This window comes from Doryrhamphus excisus, linkage group LG20 (assembly GCF_037039965.1).
Source record: "Doryrhamphus excisus strain RoL-2023G ecotype Guam linkage group LG20, RoL_Dexc_Guam_v1.1, whole genome shotgun sequence".
Lineage (NCBI taxonomy): Eukaryota > Metazoa > Chordata > Actinopteri > Syngnathiformes > Syngnathidae > Doryrhamphus > Doryrhamphus excisus.
In genome coordinates, this window is record NC_136376.1 from 1,936,812 (window position 1) to 1,956,885 (window position 20,074).

General features: G+C 42.6%; 1 protein-coding gene across 5 annotated transcripts in view; it reads right to left on the bottom strand.

Annotated features, from left to right (window-relative positions):
• LOC131107793 (methylated-DNA--protein-cysteine methyltransferase) overlaps positions 1–20,074 on the bottom strand; it is a 108,861-nt gene that overhangs the window by 78,648 nt on the left and 10,139 nt on the right. For all 5 annotated transcript variants that reach the window (XM_078787410.1, XM_078787407.1, XM_078787408.1 and 2 more), the window contains exon 3: positions 5,291–5,460. In XM_078787410.1, the coding sequence (XP_078643536.1) occupies positions 5,291–5,460 (170 nt within the window). The remainder of the gene's footprint in view (positions 1–5,290; positions 5,461–20,074) is intronic.

The window sequence follows — 20,074 nt, forward strand, 5'->3', positions numbered from 1 at the left end:
GTCCAATGATTACCATTTTTAATCAGTTTAATCACAGTTTCCCGTGAATTAATCATGATTAATCACCACTTGTAACCATGCTTGAAATATGACTGTATTTTATGTATCTCTATGTTATTGTATGTCATAAACAATAATTTCATTGAGAATAAAAATACATGAAAAAGGTTGTACCCCCACCTCTCGTCCGAAGACAGCTGGGATAGGCTCCAGCACCCCCCCCCGCAACCCTTGTGAGAATAAGCGGTAGAAAATGAATAAATAAATTACAAGTTGGTTATGGCTGTCCTTTAACATGTTCAAGGATACTGGCGCTACCCGGTAGTTGGAAGAATTTTGTGACAAGTCAAGTCCAAGTCAAGTCCAAGTCAAGTCCAAGTCAAGTCAAGTCCTAGTCCAAGTCCTAGTCCAAGTCAAGTCAAGTCCAAGTCAAGTCCAAGTCAAGTCCAAGTCCAAGTCAAGTCCAAGTCAAGTCCAAGTCAAGTCCAAGTCAAGTCCAAGTCAAGTCCAAGTCACGTCCTTTCAAGTCATAAGCTGTGTTTGTGTTGTCCAATAACTTTGTACCACGCTCCAGCCGTGTGGAGCCAGATCTTTGTTTCTTCTTAAAATGTGTTGTCTTGCTGATCAAGAAAATCTGGAGTATTTTCAAGTCATTAGAGTAAAGTCCTGAGTCATCCAAGTCCAAAGTCCGAGTGGAGTTGCAAGACTTTGATGATATGGTCAAGTTGAGTCCGTGGTCACCAAAACTGACCGGAAGTCACGTGACTAGAGTGTTGTAATGTGGCTGTATGTGGCGTATTCTTCCACTGTAACTAGTCCTCCAGGAAGTCCAGCGAGGACCACCTGTATTTGTTTAAAAAGCGGCCATGTCCTGACACCCCGTCCCTCGCTTAACGTGTGGGAAAGTACCAAATGTTCCATACCTGAACAATCTGTTCAGCTAGTGATTCCAAGTGATTCCAGGCAGCCACTTCTCCCAGCAGACTGGGACGAGGTTAAAGAAGTGTGCCCTCATCAGTGTCAGTGACAGAGGCTTCACTCCAGGACACCCACCCCCCCCACCCCCATACTTCATAAAGAGACTAATACTCCGTGTCTGAGGTCAGGACCCTCTTTAGATCGGGTGCGGTGATGTCAATTGTTTAAATAAAAGTTGAGAGGAACCACTCACATGTTTACGGAGCCGCCATAATGATGTCACAGGTCATTACCTGCCATGGGGCCAGGTAATAGGACCGCGGCGGCGGATCGAAGAGATCTAGCGATCATGAAGTTATTGACTCCTATGATTGAGTTCCTCGTTATTTTGGCTATGAGAGCAATTTGGGAAAAAGGGGAAGGGTGTAATAAAAAGCGAATTCCATCAGCAACGCTAATGATGGATTGAGTGAGATGGCTGACAGTCACCTCATTGTACACGTTTTTTTTGTCGAGAATCAAAACGACAATGGTGGAAGTGCAGCTAGCTCATTATCCTTTGTGTCTAATGGGCGGGAAGACTTTGACTCCCAGTCAAAGTGTCTCTCCAGTCTGGAGGGATCGGCACTTTTGAAGGCTGACGGGGTGCTGATGATTCTCTGATTATTCGATATTCTGAAAACGTTCATTTCCCTAATTCCTCTCCACATCACAGGGGCGAGGGCCTGGCGAGTGTCTCATCTCGCCCTGCGCTGTGCACAGGGGGAGGTTGAGGCTCCTTCAGGAACGCAGTCATCTGGGCTTTGAAGAGCGCCCCGCACACCCGCCGTAGCCTACCACCCCCTCCCCGCACATTCCCCGCGCCGCTTACCGAGACTAAGATCCTCTCGTCTGTTACATATGGATGTATAATTAATGAGATAAGAATATGCATCGTTTTAAGAACCCACGGTGGTGTCTGTGTTTTCCTGGAGGTGGTGGGGGCGGTGACGTGGGGGCGCACACACACACATACACACGCACGCACGGCGAGCATGAATGACACACGTGCACGCACTCGCCATTCCCCGCGCCTCGGAGGACCAAAGTTGCGTGTGATGTTGCGTGCTGACAATCAGTCAAGACGCGGAGGAAAAGCGGCACCTCGGCTCTCCGCTTTCATGTCACCTCTGCTGCTCAGGTAATACGGTGACAGCTAATATGAAAAGTGGCTTGTTTTGTCAGAAACGTGTAAATAAACATGGCAACACTTCAAGCGAAGGTCACAACTCAATATTACATGACAAGTGTAGCGAGAGCGCCGTCGCATCGAGGCTCTCCCGCAAGATAACTGAGCAAACAAAAGTTGCTTGTCACCGATTGTAATGACCTGATTAAACTTGTTTTTTGTTTTTTTTTTTAACAGGAAGGCAGCCATGAGTCTGGATTTGTGCAGCGATGAGCCTCGTATTTATGAATCAAGGAAAAAAAAACAAAAACAAAACACCTCGCTATTGTCCGTCCTCAAAAGACAAATACTCCTGATGCAAACATTTAACATTTTTATACAAGCACGACCCCGCGGTTGCGACTACTGAGAGCAATCCGGCCCTAAACCCTGTATTTACCGAGCCCCAAAACAACAGGCGAGGGAGAGAGGTGCAACACAGCACAATCACCTATTCAGATCAGGTACTAATGAAGAATTCCATCTATCCTGAAATTTAATTAAAACCCCAAAGACTCCAGATGAGATGCGATTTGAAAGAGCCCGGGGCTGGTACACAAGCACTTGGTGGCGAAGGGAATCGCACTGAAAGGTGATATCGTAATTGGTCCTGATGTATTTCTGCATTGCCTTTGCGGGAGCGTGGGACTCTGTAGCTGTATACCGGGGGTCTCGGCGGAGTACCTGCTCATTGAAAATGCCATCACTCAAGCACTGCGGGTCTGCATGAAATTAGAGTGAAAGTGAGGCCTGATTGCAGGGGAAGGCAGACGCGGTTGTTAAGTGCATATATTAGACCGGCTTATTTTCCGCATGTAGGTGTGATTTTGTGTCTAAATGAGAGCTTGGGAAAATCTTTAATGCGCCGGTGAACTTCAAAAACGAGTTGTCAGGCGCCGCCATTGTTTGTTTCCGAGCGTAATTGGACATATAAAATTGGACACCGTTTTTCATCTGTTTATTTCTCTGCTACTTTTTATTCCTATTCTGCCTTTTTTGTCCGGCAGATTCCAAACAATCCGACGTCAAAATGTTCATCTCGTTTAGGCCCTCAGGACCGTCATTTCACATTTTCCTCGTCGAAAATGAATGGACAATTTCGACCTTAGTGGTCGGCATGGTGGCAGCATAGTCAGGAAGATCTGGTTTTGGGTTTAGGTATGGGTGGGTTTTCTCGATGTACTCTGGATTCCTCCCTCATTGCAACAATATGCATGTTAGGTTAATTGGTAATGGTTTAATTTCATTTGAACATGCATCAGATTACAATTGAGTGCATCCCATAATCAGTTCCCAGTTCCACATGTCCAAAAGGAGTAGGAAGAAGCAAAGCTTATTAAATCCTACCCCTCCATCTGGTACTTTTACAATCAGTAACAGTTACATTTGTTCACTTCCTGCTTTCCTAATATCATTTAAGTATTTTTATTTATTTATTTTTTGTCACATACCTAAGTACGAGGTGATATGACAATACAATGACATAATGGTTACCATAGTAACCGACAATATAGTGATATATATAGTACATAATGACTGGTTCATCCTTGTATTTAGCAAACATCAACTGCTTGTATTGTTTCTTGAATTGGCTCATCGTTGTTTGATTTCCTTACTCAATCCGTTCCATAGTTTGATTCCACATACTGGAATGCTATGGCTTTTTAACGTAGTCCTAGCATATACACTACCGCTCAAAAGTTTGGGATCACTTGGAAATGTTTTTGGGCCAGTCTGAGATCTGGCTTTTTCTTGGCAGTCCTGCTATGAAGTCCAGCATCCTGAAGTGGCCGCTTCACTGTTGATACTGACCCTGGTGTTTGACGGCTACTATTTAGTGCAGCTGCCAGGTGACGACCTGTGAGGCGTCTTTGTCTTAAACTACACACATCGTTGTGCATCGTTTTTGTGTCCTTGTTAGACACAGTTTGTGCTGCTCTTTGAAGGGAGTAGTTAACAGCATGGTAAGAGATTTTAGATGGCTTTTCTAATAATCTATTAGCCTTATGAAATGATGAACTTGAATTAGCAGCCATACCAGGAGATTGATGCAGAGGACTGACAGTTGTTGATAGTAGGCCTCTATGCAAAAATGTACATCCTAGATTTTAATTGTTTGAGAAATGCATGAAAATGTGTTTTTCTTTGGTAAACAAAGACATTTGCAAGTGATCCCAAACGTTTGAGCGGTAGTGTAAGTGTTTCAAATGTAGTTTTTCCCCGAGATCATATTTCTCTAAGTATTGTAAGAAAAGTATTTGATGACATTTTTAGCAAATCTGATGCATTATTTTAGCTGTTTGAAGATGAACTATATCAGCAAGTTGAAGTATTTGTGATTTTAGAAATAAGGAGTTAGTATGTTCTCTGTCGGCGGCATTATGAATTATCCTTACTGTCCTTTTTTGCAGCACATTTAGCGAGTGAAGAGTTGTGAAGAGAAGTGGTCGTCTGCCATTTAACGTATTTATACATTTCAACAGTCTGCATGTTTACATTCAATATATTATTATGCTAAAAACCGCAGGGTGATATGGCCGTCTTCCAACCCAACGGCTGATGGTTCGATCGTCAGTCTTTGAATAGCTAAACACATGTAGAGGCTATTTGGACTTCAGCATTCAGCAACATTTCTACAGAAACGACTTCATCTATTGAGTTTTGTTTTTTGGTTTTATATTTAGCGCCTTGCATCATTCACTCAGCAGCCACACACACGGTGTGAAAGGACACTAATTGTCCATTTTTTCGGAGGCGAGGTGGCTGCCGATGCCAACAATAAGCTCATTCAAACTTTACCACCATTCACATGTTCTCATTAAAAAAGAAAAGCGCGCGAGGGAAGAAGAAGGAAAGGAAAAAAAAAAAAAAAGCGAGTTTCCTGTCTGAAAATGTCAAGAGTGGAATTCGATCAGTTGCAAAGAATGTGCCAAGAATCATGGAAAAGCTTGCCAAGACTAACACGCGTGGTAAGAGCCGCCGCAGATTACTGAACCAAGTTACAGCTCTGTGTTGTGTTCTCCGGCCGCGGCTGGCGCTCTCTCTCGCCGCTATAAAATACTTCATTAGAAACACAGCGCCAGTGAGTGTAAGTGATGTAACTGACAATTAAGAGTGAAAGGCCGATCCCAGTCACGGCTCTGCAAATATTTATCCGTGGCAGACCTGCGCTCAGGGCGGGGTGGTGAAAGGCGGGCGGCGGCGGCAGGAGAGTCTCGGCGCTGCTCGGCTGGTTGAAGTACGCCCGGAGCCATTCCACGCAGCGTCGCAACTCGGGGCCGGTTTCCGCCGGGCCTCCGTTGACCACGCAGCAGCTCAGGGGGGGCTCGCCGCTCCTGCAATCACAATACGGCAATGCTGGTTGAGAATGAGCTGAAATACGCCACAAGGGTGTAAACGGATGCCCGTGAGGGGGACGGAGGAAGGGGGGGTCACACGCCATGACATAATTTAAATGAAATCTAAATTGTGTTTGAATAGAGTTCCACATCTCTCCTGTCACTCTGCTTCAGGTGGAACTGTTGTCTGCAACAACATTAGCTTCTTTTGCTATTAATATTGATAACAGAACTTGATAATACTTATTCATGTGGGCAGTAGACGCCTGTTTAAGCCCCCTACTTGCCATCAAAGTTGAGTGTAAGTGAGGGCCATGGGTGTCCAAACTGCGGACTGTGGTTGTTTTTTTTAGCGGAACATTTTAAAAATACAATTGAAAAGAACAAAAACTTGGCTGACAGCTGGGATAGGCTCCAGCACCCCCCCCCCCCGCGACCCTTGTGAGGAAAAAAGCAGTAGAAAATGAATGAATGAATGATAAAACTTGGCTGCACTGCAGTCGAGTGGTTAGCGCGCAGACCTCACAGCTAGGAGACCCAAGTCAAATCCCACCCTCGGCCATCTCTGTTCTCCCCGTGCATGCGTGGCTTTTCTCCGGGTACTCCGGTTTCCTACCACATTCCAAAAACATGCTAGGTTAATTAGCGACTCCAAATTGTCCATAGGTATGAATGTGAGTGTGAATGGTTGTTTGTCTATATGTGCCCTGTGATTGGCTGGCCACCAGTCCATGGTGTACTCTGCCTCTCACCCGAAGACAGCTGGGATAGGCTCCAGCAAATTTAGTTTTTGATCCAAACTAAATATCAAGACTGGACAGACAAAAAAAACGGCAATACGGAGTTATTCCAACAAGTGAAAGAAAAACTCGGGGAAGTTGATATCACATGTTGTTGACGTTTACGTTTTACTGGGCATGCCCCATTGAATATTCTATTTTTGGAATATCGGAATATTTTTGAATATCTGTTTTCGGAAAGGTCATTCGGAAAGAGAAAAACTCCTCATTTAAACATGTCTACTATCGTTTTTCAGTAAAGGAGTGACTTTATGAGGGTCTTTTTTTGTTTTTACAGTACGGAGAATGATGGAAATTCACCTCTATTAACGTGGAGGACGGCCCATGCCAACCGTAGTGCCATGTGTTGCTTTAGCCTGTCTACATGTGGACGTATTGTTTATAAAGTGGGTATAAAAGTAAGTACAGACGTTTTTACAAGCAACGAGGAGGGAAAACACAAGTAAAACAAAGTATTTTTAAAAGAGCAGCCCAAGTGTGGCCCAACCTTGAAGTGCAGCCACCATAGTCGACCATGATGAAGTCTAAAAGAAAACATTGTCAGGCCAAAGAGGCCCAGCGCTAACAGTTTAACAACATTAAGGAAGTGGAGTCATTTCTTGGGGGTGGTGGTGGTGGGGGTGCGGGGGTCTTGCAGCTGCGCGTTAACAAGAGTTTCAACTCTGCTCGGGTCTGGTTGAGAGTTCACGACAAGCATAAATGGATTTTTTTTGGCCAGAGCCGCGCTGGCGAGGCAAAGCGGCGCACTTGGACGCGCATCTTAGCACGAGGAGACGCTCGGAGGAATTTGCCGACGGTTGAGTTGGCATGGCTTAACAGCCGAATTTCTCTCGGCCGCTGACCACCCCCTAGGTCAACGCGAGCAGACTGACCCATATTTGACACTTAAAGACCCTACTGGGAAGGTCCTCTCTTAGCATGTGCATTACGGCAAAATGGACCTCAAGCTGTGATGCGGATCTTGAAGCGGGTCCGCCGATTCCATTAACTGGTGTGCAGCGCTTATAAATAAATAATAGCAGCATTTAAGTGCCCCTCTTTCAAAATTGGCTTATCCTGTACAGTATTAATAATAGACATTTACTTTGTTAAACACAAAGCAAGCGCGCCGTGACAACGCCAGCTCCAAAGTGTCTTTACACTTCTGCTGGGGACGACATCGGCGGCATCTTATTACCTCCGCCAAGGCTTTTAATGCTATTAGCGGGATTACACATAAAAATATGAAAGCAATTTGCATGAAACTTTGGGGGGCCCTGGGACACGGGCTTAGAGCGGCCTCTCTAAACTGGCAGGTCGCGGATCCATTCCGGGGGGGGGTCAAAAATTACACAAAAATATCTAACATGCATCTAACAATGTATGACTTGTTTATTTTAAGTTGAAACTTAACTGAACAATATTTTAGTCATGTTCGTCTTTGGTATATTTTCATTGCACAGTTCTAAGTGAAATATCTAATATTGTGGTCTTATTTAGTACAATTTTTTGAATTATTATTTATTCAAAATTATTTGTACAAATTACTGTTTACGCTGTACATTGCTGTTCATATTTGATATCATCTATTTATTCTCCACAGTGTTATGATTATTATTTATTATTATACGGGAGCCAGGCAACGACATTTAGTTGGCAATTTCACTGTTGTGTTATTGTGCAATAACAATAAAGGAAGTCCATTCATCCATCCATCCATCCATGCATCCATCCACCCATCTGTCCGTTCATTCATCCATCCATCCATCCATGCATCCATCCATCCATCCATCCATCCATCTGTCCGTGCATCCATCCATCATCCATCCACCAATCCATCCATGCATGCATCCACCAATCCATCCACCCATCTGTCCGTCCATTCACCCATCCATCCATGCATCCATCCATCCATCCATGCATCCATCCGTTCGTGCATCCATCCACCCATCTGTCCGTCCATTCATCCATCCATCCATCCGTCCGTGCATCCATCCATCATCCATCCACCAATCCATCCATGCATGCATTCGTCCATCCATTCATCCATGCATCCATCCATCCACCAATCCATCCACCCATCTGTCCGTCCATTCACCCATCCATCCATGCATTCATCCATCTGTCCATCCATCCATCATCCGTCCATCCATCCACCCACCCATGCATGCATCCATCCATCCATCCATCCTTGCATCCATCCATCATCCATCCACCAATCCATCCACCCATCTGTCCATCCATCCATGCATCCATCCATCCGTTCGTGCATCCATCCACCCATCTGTCCGTTCATTCATCCATCCATCCATCCATGCATCCATCCATCCATCCATCCGTGCATCCATCCATCATCCATTCACCAATCCATCCATGCATGCATTCGTCCATCCATCATCCATCCATCCGTCCATGCATCCATCCACCAATCCATCCACCCATCTGTTCGTCCATTCACCCATCCATCCATGCATCCATCCATGCATCCATCCATCCATCCATCTGTTCGTGCATCCATCCACCCATCTGTCCGTCCATTCATCCATCCGTCCGTGCATCCATCCATCATCCATCCACCAATCCATCCATGCATCCATCCATCATCCATCCACCAATCCATCCACCCATCTGTCCATCCATTCACACATCCATCCATGCATTCATCCATCTGTCCATCCATCCATCATCCATCCACCAATCCATCCATGAATGCATTCGTCCATCCATGCATCCATCCATCCATCCATCCGTGCATCCATCCATCATCCATCCACCAATCCATCCACCCATCTGTCCATCCATCCATCCATCCATCTGCATGCAGAAAAGTATATTAAAATAAAGGTCAACATTTTGTCAAGGTTGTCAGGTGTGTTCTTGTCTTTATGCTGCCAGCAACTCATACAGTGGTTTGTCCAGATAAATAAATACTGCAAGTTGTCAATAGTATGGGATAAAAAAACACATCCAGTCCCCTAAAGGGGGGCCATGAGAGAAAATAATTGAGCACCACTGTGCTCGCTGAACCCTCGGGGTTCTTATGAGGCACCCTCCAGGTCTTGCTGATGTGTCACATGACAGCGGTGCATCATTTGCAATGAAAAGAAAGGCGCTCATTTCATTACCTGTGCAACTTCAGGGACGGTTCCCAGCGGGTCGCAAAAATGCAAGCTAATCCTGTGATGCTCGCTAAACTAAGGTTTTGAACGATGTGCAGGAAGTGACACGCAAGAAAGGCAAAAGAAGTTTGAGCCCAGGGTTGATTCTTTGATGCTAGCTGAGGTCAAATTGAGAAGCAAGGAATCGGACTTGAGATATTCCACTGGAAAACATTCAGATGTATCTGCACTCTAGTAGCGGCTTTCTAGTAATTGATGTGTGATGGTGCGTCTCTGCCGGCTAGTTTGTGGCCGTGAGATGAAAAGTCTCCTGGGTGGCGTTTGGCGGCGGGTGTAAATACAGTCAGAGGTGTAACTCCTCTCATTTTCCACACGGCGCTTTCTAGCAGGAAGCACCGCACAGCCAGGAGAGCCACCGGCGGGGTCCCGCACCGAGACCCCCGCACAAACAATGGCCGAGCCTCATGGCAATCTCCAGTCGGCACGGGTGAGCGCCCAGCCAGCCCCTACTTGTCATTGTCTCTCCTTTCTAGACCCCCCCCCTCACCCACCTCAGCGGTTCTCCATCCTCCCACTCCAGCTCTTTTGCCTCGCCACCCTGACACCCCCCCACTCTTTCTCTTTTCTTCCTTGCAAGGATCTCCAGGCCACCTCTCTGTAACCCCCCCACCTCATCCTCTACCCCCGTTTCTCTCTGAGAGGATGTTCCAGCCGCTGCACACTGACAGCTCGGGGATATTGTGTGTGGAAATGTTCCTGTTGGACCCGCAGGCCCTTACAATCTGGCGGACAAAGGCTAGCGCACCTTTGCTTAAGGCGCACCACCTTTGACCCCCCGCGGCTCGCACTTCAGACTTGTCACTGTTGCTAATTCACCCCCCCCCCCACTCCTCACCGTGCCCCCGCGTGGCTTTTGTTCTTGGTCGTGGATGCGCTTTGCTTTTCCAGCTGCAGTCAGTGATACAACATTGACGAGTGGTAAAAGTTAATGCAATGCAGCACGTTATGGCTGGTAAACAACACAGGGATAAATAAATAAATACGGGGCGGGGGGTGGCAGTTGAGATGAAGTCTGTCACCTCCAGGTGCGATGGGGGATTGTTTCTAAAGAGCGCCAGGGCAGTGGAGATGTGCATCAACGTCTCCGCTCTCCTCCGTGACTCTTACGTTAGCCTGTGAACATCGCTGACTGAACGTATAGAACGCTTTGCATCGTCGCCGCTGCAAGATACTACAGTAAGGCTGGCTTCGTTTTGGTGAGAAAATAAATAAATGATTCAACATGCATATTTTATTCTGTGCCATCTTCATATTTCATTCAGTGTTATTGACATCGACACAGCCAGCTGTCCCGCTCCGCTCCGCTCCTCACCTTGCCCTCCATGCACCGATAATGTAGATATTAGTCAAACGTCTAATTTGTGTCGTTTTGACATCACATGTTAACACAGAGGCATGACGGTAAAGAGTAAATGTGATAAAGTATTTAAAATGTTCACAAAGTAAAGAAAGTCTGGCTTTTTTGTGTACAATGTTAATATCTGATACACTTCCATGAATGCAAGTACTCAATTCCCTGAATGTTTTATTTTGTGAAATGTCTATTTTAGTTTGTGCTGTCTTCGTATTTAATTCCCTTTTATTGACATGTGCTTGTCCTCCATGCCGATATATAATACAGTACTGGCCAAAAGCTTGACACACACAAGCCCATTAATAAGGCAAGAAATCCCACTAAGTAACGCTGACAGGGCCCACAGGGCCCACAGGGCCCACCGTTTCAGGTGACCACCTCATGGAGCTCACTGAGAGAACACCAAGGGTCTCCAAAGGGGGGGCTGCTTTGAGGAATCTAAAATATAAGACATAGTTTATACAGTCATTTGTATGGCAGCCCGTTTCCGCCACTGAAAAAAAAAAAATATCCCAATGGTAAGTCAAAATAATGAGATAAAAAGTCAAAATTCTGAAATAAAAAGTAGAAATTATGAGATAAAAAGCCCAAGTAAGATAAAAAGTCTAAATTCTGAGATAAAAAGTCAAAATTATGATATAACAAAGTCAAAATTATTATATAAGAAAGTCAAAACTATGAGATAGGGAGTCAAAATAACTAGATAAAAAGTCTAAATAACAAGAAAAAAAGTCGCAATTATGAGATAAAAAGTCGTAATTACGTGATAAAAAGTTGAAATAACGAGATAAAAAGTCAAAATTTTCAGATAAAGCCAAAATTATGAGATAGAAAGTCATAACAATGAGATAAAAAGTCTAAATGACGAGATAAAAAGTTGAAATAATGAGATAAAAAGTTGAAATTGTGAGATTAAAGATTGAAATTACAAGATTAAAAAGGTGAAATTGTGAGATTAAAGATTGTAATTACAAGATTAAAAAGTTGAAATAATGAGATCAAAAGTTGAAATTGTGAGATTAAAGATTGAAATTACAAGATTAAAAAGGTGAAATTGTGAGATTAAAGATTGAAATTACAAGATTAAAAAGTTGAAATTTTGAGATAAAAAGTCTCAATAACGAGAAAAAAGTCGCAATTATGAGGTAAAAAGTCGTAATTACGTGATGAAAAGTTGAAATAGTCAAAATTTTCAGATAAAGCCGAAATTATGAGATAGAAAGTCATAATAATGAGATAAAAAGTCAAAATGACAAGATAAAAAGTTGAAATTGTGAGATTAAAGATTGAAATTACAAGATTAAAAAGTTGAAATTTTGAGATAAAGTCAAAATTACAGGATAAAATGTCGAAATAACGAGATAAAAAGTGGAAATTACAGGATAAAACGTCAAAATTTTGAGATAAGAAAGTCAAAATTATGAGATAGAAAGTCATAATAATGAGATAAAAAGTCATAATAATGAGATAGAAAGTCATAATAATGAGATAGAAAGTCATAATAACAAGATAAAAAAGTGTAAATAATGAGCTAGCTTTGTAGAAGAGTCAGACATGGATTGTGAGTACACTGAGGAGTACTTTAAGTAAGGCTTAAGGCTTTACAAATGATGAAATACTTCATTTGCTGGTGAATTCACATGGAATTGTACCAAACAAACGCACATTAGAAAAAATTTTGAGGCATTGAAAATAATAAAAGGGATGTGGCTGTTCACAACTGTCTAGCCAGCAGTTGCTATCTCATCATTTCCACTTTTTTATCTCAAAATTTTGATTTTTTATCTCATAATTTCAACTTTCTTATCTCGTAATTTCTATTTACCATTAATTTTTTTTTTTTTTTCATTGGCGGAAATGGGCTTCCATACATTTGACTTTGACTTTGTTGTTCAGTACATAATCCCACGTGTTCATTCATAATTTTAAGGATCAACAATGTAAATAATCATGAAAATAAATACAACGTAATGAATGAGAAGATGTTCGAGCCTGTACTGCTGTCAGCTTCCTTGACTTTTATACATCTCGTTGTCATTGTGTTCTCCATTTTCCTGAAATTTCTTAGTCCAGCTTTCCCAATGGCTAACTAGCCTGCACGTAGGAATCTCTAGATGAGTCCTTTTTGTTTTTATGATACTTTTACATGTGTTGCTCCAATGCAAACTGTGCTTAAAAGGTAACCGGAAACATTTTTTTACAGCCACTGAAATACGGTAATTGCTTCCAAAGTGCTACTCCACAATTTTCCCTCGGACAAAGAAAAACATCTCCATCTCTACAAGTCTTGCGGCTAGTTATCATATTTTTATTCCATCACAGGTAATAACAAATAATTCAGACCTAGCCAGGATGCCGCTGCACTAAAAAGAATATTTCCCTTGATAGCAGATTGTGATTCCAGAAAATTTCTAATATTGTGCTCCTGTCACAATCAATTTCCAATTACCATAAATCATTGCCGTGCAAAGTGGGAGTCATTTGGAGCGCTGCCTATTTCCTAATATAAAGAATGAATTGTGCATTTGTATAATATTGGAGGTTATTTTATTCATCCAGCAGGAAACAATCAAAGGAGACAAAAGGGCGGGGGTGTTGGGAAGGGAGGGGGGTGGCTTTAAATGTGCCAGTCTGTATCTCTGCTTGCACGAGTCTTCACTAAGACTTTTTCTATCAAGTGCAAACAGGTTAACCACAACATCTAATTGAAAGGAATCTGGCCAAGGGTGTAATGGTGTACCGCACACACACACACACACACAAAAAAGAGGGTGGGGTGGGGGGTTGGAAAAAAAAACTCGAAACTCATGCCTCCATCCTGTGAAGCGTGATGGCGCTCATCCTGACTCGATCGGCTGTCACTTTTGACACAGCCTGCCAGGGTTCTCCTTCACCGATCATGGGTAACATGGCGGGTCAGGGGGATGAAATAGAAAAGGCCAAGCGCCGTCCAATATTTTCCCCGGCCTTATAACGGCACATACTTAACTCGGAGACGTCAAGGACTCAAGAGAGCATGAAAAAAGCCTAAAATGACGGCGGAGGAGGAGGAGGAGTGGGGGCGGCGGGGGTGGGGGTCTGAAATACAGCATGTCTCTATGAATGTCAAGATGCTGACGCTCTCCGAAGCGGAGGCTGTGATACAATTGTAAGCCACTCGCTCAATGCGGCTCGTTCAGCCATTTGAGGGTCCGCTCAGATGCCGATCTTGCTGCTGCTGTGGCATTAAAAGTCGAGAGCTTTCCGAGTGGCGGGCGGACGGGCGGGCGGGCGGGCAAGGGATACTCTCCCGTCGTCCTCGGTGGGCGTGCAAGGAAAAAAAGACAACAAAAACAACAACAGGACCGGATAAACGGCTCTCTAGATATCCGAGCGGTCCTATTAGCAAGTGACCACCACAGAGTGGAGCCCATGCATAAAAGGAAGTGGTGGCGGCGGCGGTGGCGGCAGGTGCAAGGGAGGCAACAAAGCACACAACAATTAGGCGTTCTCCCAGCTGGCGAGCCACAGGAGTCAGTGAAGGCATGTAATACCGCAGCCTTAACTCTTACTCCATTATGTAGCGTATCCGCACCCCGAAGCAGCAATGTTTATCTACAACAGACTACTGAGCAGTTTCAAATCGCATTTTTAGCCCCTATTCTCAAGTGCCACAGTAAGAGATTCCAATTACCCGAATGGTAAGGAGCCAGCGAGGGAGGCATAAAGTACATTAGGGATCCCCTGTAACTGCGGGGACCTTTTAGAGGCTCCACTGAAGAGGGCCCAGAGACTTTAGGGAAGGGAGTGCGGTTCTGATGGTGGAAGGCGAGGGGGACAGATGAGGAGGGGGGGACAGTGACCCTGCATGGATAGCCTCTGTCAAAACTTGACCACGTCAAGCACAAAGGCATTATGGGAATCCAGTGTCACCAAGTCCTAATTACTGTCTGTGTTGAGAGCAAATTACTGCCTTGTTCCTCTGATTAGCGAGGAGGCTAATCTTCACCTGTGTACGCCAGCACTGCTGAGGGCCCTTGAGTGTTAGCGCTTCGTCTTCTGTAATTTATTTTTAAATCAGTGCCCGCTCCCAGGAGTTTTGAGTGTTTTGTTGTGAACCGCTTACCATGATCCCCACCGCCGCCCCCTCACCCCTAAATCCTTGACTAAATCCTTGTTTGGTGCCGCAGGAAGATAAGCAAGAACAACACTTGGGCATAATTGACTCGTACTCCTCTCCGAGATGTCGGGGCGAAATCGTCTGTGCGCATATTGCCTTAGCATGTCGCACGCCGCGCACTGCTGCATGTTGCAGATATAGAATCCAATCAAGTTGCAAAACAAACTAGCTCAACCGCTCGTGTCGGGGAAAAACTTCTGCACGGGTAAAAAAAAAAAAAAAGTGCTTGGAGTTGCTTTGAAATGTTTTGTGTACAATGTTGATATCTGATACACTTCCATGAATGCAGTTGTCCCTCCTGTATAGTACTCAATTCCCTGAATGTTTTATTTTGTGAAATGTCTATTTTAGTTTGTGCTGTCTTCGTATTTAATTCCCTTTTATTGACATGTGCTTGTCCTCCATGCCGATATATAATACAGTACTGGCCAAAAGCTTGACACACACAAGCCCATTAATAAGGCAAGAAATCCCACTAAGTAACGCTGACAGGGCCCACAGGGCCCACAGGGCCCACCGTTTCAGGTGACCACCTCATGGAGCTCAACCAAGGGTCTCCAAGGGGGGCTCTGCTTTGAGGAATCTAAAATATAAGACATATGTAGTTTATACAGACATTTGTTTGGAAGACCATTTCCGCCACTAAAAAAAAAATTATCCCAATGGTAAATTGAAATTACGAGATAAAAAGTCTAACTGCTGTGTAAAAAGTCAAAATTCCAATATAAAAAGTCAAAATAACAGGATAAAAAGTCGAAATTACGAGATAAAAAGTTGATATTTTGAGAAGAAAATCACGAGATAAAAAGTCGAAATTACAAGATTGAAAAGTAAAAATTTTGAGATAAGAAAGTCAAAATTCTGAGATAGAAAGTCATAATAATGAGATAAAAAGTCAAAATAACGAAATAAAAAGTCACAATTACAAGATTAAAAAGTCAAAATTTTGAGATAAGTCAAAATTATGAGATAGAAAGTCATAATAATAAGATAAAAAAGTCAATAACGAGATAAAAAGTCAAAATAACGAGATAAAAAGTTGAGATTTTGAGAAGAAAATCACGAGATAAAAAGTCTAAATAACGAGATAAAAAGTCGAAATTACAAGATTGAAAAGTCAAAATTTTGAGATAGAAAGTCAAAATTATGAGATAGAAAGTCATAATAATGAGATAAAAAGTCAAAATATCGAAATAAAAAGTCAAGATTAAAAAGTCAAAATTTTGAGATAAGTCAAAATTATGAGATAGAAAGTCATAATAATGAGATAAAAAGTCATAATAACGAGACAAAAAGTCATAATTACAAGATTAAAAAGTAAAAATTTTGAGATAAGAAAGTCAAAATTCTGAGATAGAAAGTCATAATAATGACATAAAAAGTCAAAATAACGAAATAAAAAGTCAAGATTAAAAAGTCAAAATTTTGAGATAAGTCAAAATTATGAGATAGAAAGTCATAATAATAAGATAAAAAGTCAATATGAGATAAAAAGTCAAAGTAACAAGATTTAAGTCGAAATTTTGAGATAAAGTCAAAATTATGAGATAGAAAACCATAATAAGGAGATAAAAAGTCAAAATAATGAGATAAAAAGTCAAAAGTACACGATTAAAAAGTCGAAATTCTGAGATACAAAGCCAAAATTATGAGATAGAAAGTCATAACAATGAGATAAAAAGTCTAAATGTTGCACGCCGCGCACTGCTGCATGTTGCAGATATAGAATCCAATCAAGTTGCAAAACAAACTAGCTCAACCACTCGTGTTGGGGAAAAACTTCTGCACGGGTAAAAAAAAAAAAAAAAGTGCATGGAGTTGCTTTTAGCAACAACTTCACCCTGGAGGTTGCCTTTCGGAAAAGCACAACATTTGCAGGATTTTCCAACGCCAGTGTCTTGTTTGGGGGTGGGGGTGCACAGGTAGCGTTACACAGGTGTTGCTGTGCACAGGAAGTGGCACACGGAGCCTGATTGGGAATGTCCCGGGAGAGGGAGGCATAAACATAGAGCACAGATGGGTCCAGGGGCCAGTGGGAGCAGCACCTTAATGAATACACAGCTGAGTACTACACTTCACAACATGCAAAACAATATTCACAGCCCGCCGCCGAAAAATAGAACAAAAATGATCTGAATATCATTAGGCTATGAATTATTCATCGCCCTTTCTTGGGAGACCCCTTCAAAAAAAAAAATAAATAAAATTCCCTCGGCCTGCCGTCTGATGGTTTCATTGAGCGTCCCACCAGATCTCCGCTGGTATGACAAAGCAGTTAAAGTTACAAAATGTAACCCCTTTATTTATAGACGTCAAATGTTGCTTGGCGTTAAAGACACATTAGGGGTCGCCCAGGGGACTAAACAAAAGCATTTCATGATTTTTTAAAAATTAAATAATCAACACTATCAAATCAATATTCATATATAAAAATGATATGTTAAAGTAAAATAATAAAATGCCAATCACCTGTGGCTCGTACTTCATAAACCCAAAACAATCCTGTTTGCCGTGTTAAAAAGCTATACTTTAACCCGACATTTGACTCGAGTATGGCGACTGTTCGAGGCTCACGATGCGATCTCAAATGGCAACAAACGTAGCCAACGCCGGCCAATTTAAGACGATTTTGACTGCTCGTTCAAGGCACACGGAATATTGTATTCTATGGCTATATCCACTTGAAAACTAGCAAAGGAAAGATTACCCTCCTGTCTTTCATCTACCTTTTGCTGTTCTTTAGTAGAACATACGTAAGTTTCCGGAAAATATGAGTTACCGACTAAAAGGGGAAAAGATACATTTCACACGTAACTTTCACTTTGGCCCAAATATTTCTTTTTGTTTTTGTGACAGCTCAAGTATCTAAACAACTATACCAACAAAAAAACACAAAAAAAGGTTGTTTTTTTTCAATCAAAATCAATCAAAATTATTGATTTACAAACTGAGTGTGTGCAAATGTCCCTACAATACGTAACCTTTTGCACGCCACACTCCTCCATGCTCCCTGACTTCGTCCTTCCTGTCGTGTGTGTTTTTAGCGTCCACACGATCCCTGCCGAGCTGTATTGCATTAGAGTGGAGTTGCATCATCACCTTGTTTATGTTGGGATTGTGGGCTGATTGATTGGCTGACCACCAGTCCAGGGTGTACCCCGCCTCTCGCCTGAAAACAGCTGGGATAGGCTCCAGCACCCTTGCGATAGTTCCAGTGAGCCCCAGCCTCGTTCCCAAACAGGAAACTTCAATAACAAAAGAGAATTTTCAAGCTCTGGCGCTATCGCTAGCTGCACCGACGATGGGCCGCGTGGGAAGTCGGTACACAACGTGACGACTCAGATTACGAACGCATGCACCGTTCCACCCCTAGTAATTATGACCGCGCTGAGCTAGAGAGAGGAGGAGGGGCAAAAAAAAAAAAAAGAAAGAAAAAAAAAAAAAAGCATAGCATACGTTGTTGATGTGTTTCCTCCCGGTGTGTGAGCACATGATGTAAACAGGCGGCCAAACAGGGAGCGCATTTAGCATAGTACTATTCAGCGTGAAGCGGGACATTGATTCACAACACTACACGGGTGTGAGAAAAACGATAAATGCATCACCTCTGATATTTCACACCAGCCCCGGTAGCGTGTAAAAAGCTGTTGTGACAGCTTGGGCATTGGGGCCGCGTAGACGGGAGAATGCCTGGCTGCGTATGAATGCCAAATGCGAGCCGGGTGACGGCTTTGACACAAAAACACTCCGCCTCGGAACAATTAGGGTGCTTCTCGGGCCCCCTTCCAGTGTTGCCGGTGATAATGGAAAGCTGTGAGGATAACTGGTGATAAATAGACTTTAACACCCTCCTGCTTAAGAGCAATGCAGTCCTCTCATATGCTTAACTAATCGTGAGCATGGCCGGCAAATTCATACAAAAGACTAATTACTGTTGTACTTCACTTCAGTCTCAAAGGCCTCTTATATAAGGACTTGGGGGTTCTCCTGCTTCTTTTCTCCTCTTGATGGGTATTTTTTAACAAGTAGGGCCGGGCGCGAGACAAAAGCGTTTAAAAATCGGTGATTGCTTTCATCCTCTTTAATTACATTCAGAAATGGCATTTCTGCCACATAATACACCCCTATTGTTTCAGAATTATCTGGCTCGGAGAGGAAAATCTACAATATTTGACGATGCTAAATCGCCCCTTGAAATTGAAATATGCTGTGGAACTCCTAAATAATAATAACAAAAAAAAAAAAAAAAAAAAAAAAGAAAAGCCAGCCCTCGCACGCTGCTGATATACGGGGGAAGCTGCTTGGCATTCTGCAGGATGCCATTATTATGCATATCCAGGTAGAAAGTTAATTAACCCAAAGCTTAAGCTAATTATGGTAGCAGAATGCTATCAACCAAACGCTTTCAGTCAGACAGCTGTCCGGAATTTCATTTGCTAATCATTTGTCTTTTGCCAGAGCATATGGTGCGTTTCCCCGCTATCACAGCAACAACAAACAGATGAAAATCATTAACTAAAAACAATGAGCAATGTGAAAAATCAGACGCAGATTTATGTGGCTTTGTGTCAGAGGAGCGGGATGGGGAGTGGGAGGGGGTAGAAAGGCGGATTTGTGGCCTGGAAAGTACAATGATCATTTTTTTTTTTTTTTTTTTGGTGTGAGCCACTCAGGATTTTAGGCGGATCATGTGACCCGGGTGTGCTGGGAATGCAGAAGCACAAATATATTGTTTATATCTATATGCAAATGAGGCAGAATGTTTATCCGTGTTAAATTAAATGCAATTTCCTATAGGAGCTTCATCGGAGCAGTTTTTAGCTTCTAGCACTTTTTTTTTTTTTAAACACAATATTTCAATGCTGTTAATAAAAATTGTAATAAAAGTCCAACACGACTATGTTGCCTTCCAGAAAATACAAAAATAGGAAACAATGTCTAATGAATCAGTTTCTTTAAATAACCTGTTCATGTTGTAAACTAAGTGTAAAAAGAAGCGGCATAATTCTACTGAAATAGTTTTTTCAGAAAAAAAAGTATGAATGTATGCATATTTACAAATGTACTATGTATTTTTTTGCCTACATGAAGCATTGCCAATCATATGAATGGCATATTAATTGTGAAGACACAAAATGTG